Genomic DNA, 6,000 nt, shown 5'->3' on the forward strand with positions numbered 1-6,000 from the left:
CGCTATGAGTTGGGACCGACTCGACGGCAAATAACAACAACAACATGTATCTGGGATCCAACAGACAACAGCAACTCCAAAGATTACACAGGAAACTCGGGGGACAGTGAGTTGATGTTAATGGAGGAGGAACAACTCAGAAAAGGAGGGTGAGAATGGTCACACAGCTCGAAGAACAGAATCAATGTCACTGAGCTGTACACGGAGAAAGAGTTGAATTGGTTTTGCTAGGTATATTCTCAGCAACAGATAAATAATCTTTAAAAAACCAGTAACACATAATCTTATCTTACACTGACACAGGTCCATCAAATAAAGAGAAAAAGCCGTGGCAACACTAGGGACATAAATAGGATCTACTGGACAAAAAGCCCACACCTCACGTTCAACCCCACTTTTTCTTCTTCAGGCAGGAGCAGCACATTGGAACAAACGTTGCCTTGTGTTGCAGAGTCGGCGTTCCCTGACATCAGGCACTCTGACAGGAGTTAAGAGTCTTGGGTACAAACAGGAGATGTGCTATTTTAAATAGTAGGTAAGAGTGTGCCTGGTGTCCAAAACGGCAAGGCCTCTCTGCCATTTGTCCTGGCGTGTGGTCTGATTCAGCACCGTGGACAGCACCTTCCCCCCATTAGGCACTCTCCAAACTCGCAAACCATCAGCTTACTCACCAAAACCAGCCTCAACAGATTGATTCCTGGTGGTATGCAAGACAGACTTTTACCTTCCTCTTAAAGATCTCAAACTCCTTAGAGATTGCCAGAAGCCAGGAAACAAGTATTACCAACCAAATTAAGATGAATATTGACATTCATTCTCAATGCTGTCCCAACAGGCTCTTAACGTTGTTTTATTAAAGATTAATGTGCACAATTAAGGTAAAAGTTATCTTGAAAAATAAACAGACATATACTTTTGGGCTGGTTCTACCACCATCACAACCCTCTGACTAAAAATTGAAAAAAAAAAGCTGGAAGAGGAGAAGTAATCAGAGGTATGTTCAACAGAGGGACAGGTAGGAGAGGAATTCTTTTCTGCTGGTATTTAACTAGCCCACACTCTGTAAATACAACATGATGTACTAAAACAAAGAAAAAAATCAAGGACTGTAACTAACACATCTTTAATCTATACCTATCCTCTTAAAACTGTATCAAACAAAAATGTTTTATAAGGAAAAACCTCTATGAAGACATATTAAATATAGCACATTCCACCAATGGAACATTATATAGAAGTTTAACAGAAAAAAGTACTCAGTGTACCTATATGGAAAGTTCTCTAAATTAAAATTAAAAATCAAGGTGTCAAGCAGTTATGTATCACGTGCAATCTTTGTTATAAAAGGGCACGTGCTGGAACAACAACATATGAATTCTCATTCTCCTGTACACACAAAGAAAGGCTGGGCAGACACACAAGAACCTACCAGAAGGTTCTGTAGGGCAGCAGGGGAGATTCGATTGTTGACCGTGTTCATGCAGGCACATACTCACACCACATGAATGTGCCAGAAACCTTAAAATAATGGGCTTGACATGTACTTGATGTGAGTAGTGCCTAAGGCACTTGACTGCTAACCAGAAGGCTGGCGGTTCAAGCCCACCAGCCACTCCTCGGAAGGAAGATGGGGCAATCTACTTCCATAGTGATACTGCCTCGGAAACCCAAGGAGGGGTCGCTATGAGTCGGGTCCGACTCGACAGCACATGACAACAACAATGTACTTGATTTCTTTTTTTTAAGTCGAGTTCCTCAGTTCAGATCTGTCTTATTATAACTGCTTTCAAATAAGACAGGATTTATTGTGCAAAAATGACAAATTGATGTTTTCCTGCCAACAAAACAAGGCACTGCTCCTAAAACAGGAATGTGTCAACGTAAGCTGTCTACACTAAGCTATAGAATTCTACAATTGATTTGTAATTCTGATAATAGAGACAAAGCTTACAGTTTCACAAGGTCAAGTGAAGTCAGACCATAAGATGCAAACATATTCCGAAATCACTGAAGGAAGGTGTCTCTGAGGGATTGTTTCAGTGACCTCTGGCCAAAAGTCAAGGCCATCATAAAAATCATGGTCAATGCGGGAGATCTCCAGCTCACCGTCACAACACCGTGCAGAGTGGAAATGGGAACAAGACTAAGTTCTCCAGTGTTTCCGGCAGGACTAACCGCATTGCGGTGACTGAAGAAAATGCAACATCTTCATTATCGAACACAGGCCCTCGTCCTAGTGGCTAAGGAAGACAGGATTTCCCCGCAGCTCACCCCATCCGGCAAGGGAAGCCATGTTCTACTGTGACCCAGCTTCTCCAGGGCAGCAGCACCTCGTGTCTCCTCCACGCCCAGTTGGACATCCACGCTGGTGACCAGCTCGCTCTTCCTCATCCCTTAAACCCACGGACATGCTGGTTAAGGCCAATGGCTGTCAAGTGACCAGAGTTCACTGGTCAGTCAGCCATGTGTGTGGGGAACACAGTGTGGCCAACAACGGGCCCCACGAAGCTTCCAACCCCCTGCCGAGGGACTTTTACTGAATAAGCTGGCAATTCGAGTCTAGCTCCTGAGGGACTGCGAACCCAGTTAAAAAAGGCTCCTTCGTAAATGAGTTAGTTTATCAAGAGGATTAAAAATTTAATTAAGATATGGTAAATCCCCGGACCAGAAGTAAGTGACAAGAGAGACTAGATCCACACGGTCTGTCCGAGGCTTCCAGAAATATCCTAAACCCTAAGGTGGTAAAACCCTGCCTGCTTTTACTGCCAAAGATGGGCAAGCTAAGCGCAAGGCTGGCAGGTCCGCACACATCATGGCTCCGTACTGTGGCCCCTCCTTCATGCCCCCCTAGGTGGAATTTTCTTGGACATTGTTAATTCTGATTTGGCCAAACATGAGTGAAAACACTTTTTTTTTGACACCAATAATAAGACTGGGAACACATTTCATAAATAGGCAATACACCTCGATGATTTAGACATGTCCCTGACAGGCCCAAAGTTTGTGGGAAAGACTAGGCCAATTAGTATTTCCAAATCCACATATCACACCCAGAAATTCAGCAACAGAGGCAGTTCCTGTCCCTCATGATCGGTGAGCTGTGGACAACAAAGCCTGGGGTGAGACGCGGAGGCCTGGTGTTCTGCGTGCACAGAACACCGTTTCAAGGGCGGCTTCAGAAACACACAACGCTGAGCCGGCCAGGCGCGAGGCCCGCGCTTCCTCCTGTCCCCCCGCGGGTGCTGGTGGCTTCCTCATCCTCAGCTGTTCTTCCCACCAACTTCCATCTGTGACGTCATAACCCCCAGAGAACACACGACAATTGCCATGGACACGAAGGTCAAGGTACAAGTGCAGCATCTGAAAGAACCTCCTTCCCGGACGGGGTAACAGAAAGAAAAAGCAAAACTGTCCATCTGTTGGCTTTGACATTCTGTCATTTCACAAAAAGTTATCAACCTCCGGCAAGCACAGTAAAACCTTGCAGCCACCCAGCGAGAGCCGGGTGCTGCCAGCAGGTGGTGCCTTGGCCACAGAGACTCCCTCAGCTCTGCCAGCTCAGGGCGGAGACGCCACAGCGCGACTCCTCCTCCAATCCCCCTATAGTCACAGAACCTACCGCCAACCAGAGCTCTATTAACACAGCGGAAGCCCCGGAGCACCCTGGCCCGAGGGAGCCGTCCAGCCGCTACCCCATCGTCCACCTTGAATCCAAAGTCAACCCCCCGTGGCTCGGTCCTCTTCTCCTCTCCCTGGGTCTGACCACGCATCTCCCCCCCTCCCTGTGCCTTTTCCTCCACGGGAGGACAGGCAAGTGGCGAAGCAGCATGGCCCCACGGCGGGAGAAGGCCGGCCAATCGACGGCAGTACCGAGGGACTAGCTTCACCACATCAGACCACCTCCCCCAAACCCCTCACCCTTCTAACTTCGTGGAGATGCAATTCGCCCACCTGAGTTCCATCCCCCCTTCAAAACTGGTGACAAACCCTTCCGGCAAGCTTAGCATTCTACATATAAGGTGACTTCTTTAAGTTCAGATCATGACACATCTGAAACCACTCCCAACAAAGCCTACATTCTTCACAAATGACAAAAAGAATTTCATGAATAAACCTTCCAAACACAATTTAAAACATTACTTAACAATACAGGGGTATCGGTATAAATCAGAAAACCAGTGTATAAATGTTTTTTGTGTATAAATTTCAGCCCCATACTAGTTTCCCATCGATGGTCCTAAGTATCTGCCAGGAGGACAGTTTAGAGAGGTGCACGCTGGTCCCCTGAACTCATCGTCCGAGGTGGAACTCACCTTCTCCTCCAAACCGCTGGTTCCCAGCCATGGCCGCATGGCTCTGCAGCAGAATCTACGGGGCTGGGGGAGGGGAGGCGCCTCACGCCACAGCGTGACTGCACAGAACCTCCGGGACCCACCTCACCATTCTTTTTTTTAAAAAAAGCTCCCACGAAATTCTGATGTATAGAACCAGCACTCCATTGAAGCAACTCTGTTAATTTAGGTTAACTGTATCCTTCCAAAGGCAGAACGGCCCAGGAACCAAAGGAGGGCATTAATGGAACTGGTGAAATCCAAAGAGAAGCCTGGAGTTTGGGTAACAGTAATGTTCCAACTCCAGCTTCTGAGTTGTGACGTAAGATGTTAACAATGGGGGAGAATGGACAGAGGAACATATAGCAATGCCATACCAATTCCCTCATACCAACTCTGCAACTTTCCCAAAAATGTAAAATTCCTCCAAAACAAACAGTTTACAAAAAAGAGGCAGAATATTGCCATAAGACCAGAAAAAACAGATGGTGCCCAGCTACCATTACTAAGCATTTTGATCTAAGATTTCATAACAGAATCCTGATCAAAAGGGGGGAAATACAGAACAGAATTGAAAATTCTCTCGGACTCTAGACTTTCTTGAGCCATGAAGAGTGGATGAACCCCACGATAATCTTTAAGCTTTAAACCAAAAATCATCTTTAAAATGAACATTTTCATTAAACTGGAATGTTTGATTGTGTATGTTCTTAACAATAACCAAATAAATAAAATTTAGAAAACATTCAAAAAAGGAGGGGGCAGAATAGAAAATCTGTGAAACCCAAACGCTGTAAAAGTAACTAGCACCAAGCCTGTCGATGAAGGTCTGCAGTGTTCTGCATCCAATACTCACAGTGACCCGTGACAGCAGCAGACTGCCAGGCTTTTTCTCCCAGGGAGCTTCTAGTGGGTTTCACCGGCCAACCCTCCTGTTAGCAGTGACGCCCCTCACTGTTTGTGTCCACGGCCCATTCACGAGAGACAGGGTGTGTGTAATTCCCGCATCTTCTCTGCCCTATCAGCCTGCTTTCATTGAAGTGAAGGATTTTACCCTCCCATCATTTAGACTTGCCAGCAGTAGTAAGAAACACGGAGAGATCCACGAACAATTCAGCCCAGTTCCCCACGGCACCTTCCTGCAAAACCACAGTCTAATATCACAGCCAGGACCCTGGCGTGGCGACAACAGCCAACGCCCAGCAGCTCTCCCCACCCTGACTATGCCCATCTGTTTATGTGCAGTCTGGGCTGTTTCCTCACGGGGAGGTTTGTGGGGGCACCTCCACACACAACACGTGAGTTATGAGGATGACCCTTGGTGCTGCCCTTTCATACCCACATGTATTCCCTCTTGGGCACCCCTCCTTCCACATAACCCGACACTTGCTAACCCTGGTAATTTTGTCATTTCACAAACGTTACAGAAATGGACATACACTATGTAACCTTTGGGCATTACCTGGAAATGCATACCTATTAACAACTTGTAGTGGCACAAACAGCTAAGTGCTCGGCAGCAAACCCAAATGGTGGAGGTTCAAAGCCCTCTAGTGGCTCCCTGGGGAAAAGGCCTGGCAATCTAATCTGCTCCCCGAAAGACTGCCGTGTTGTCGTTATGTGCCATCGAGTCGACCGCTATTCACAGCGACCCATCCTTGGGTTTCCG

The 6,000-nt window shown here is 46.8% G+C and overlaps 1 protein-coding gene across 1 annotated transcript in view; it reads right to left on the reverse strand.

Annotated features, from left to right (window-relative positions):
• The window catches only part of USP7 (ubiquitin specific peptidase 7), a 39,224-nt gene extending 34,880 nt beyond the window's left edge, over positions 1 to 4,344 (reverse strand). Inside the window, exon 1 of the mRNA XM_007939617.2 lies at positions 4,314 to 4,344. Within this exon, the coding sequence (XP_007937808.1) occupies positions 4,314 to 4,344 (31 nt within the window). The remainder of the gene's footprint in view (positions 1 to 4,313) is intronic.
• Positions 4,345 to 6,000: the final 1,656 nt, after the last annotated feature.

This window comes from Orycteropus afer, unplaced genomic scaffold (assembly GCF_000298275.1).
Source record: "Orycteropus afer afer isolate SDZICR_OR568_19922 unplaced genomic scaffold, OryAfe1.0 scaffold00061, whole genome shotgun sequence".
Classification (NCBI taxonomy): domain Eukaryota; kingdom Metazoa; phylum Chordata; class Mammalia; order Tubulidentata; family Orycteropodidae; genus Orycteropus; species Orycteropus afer.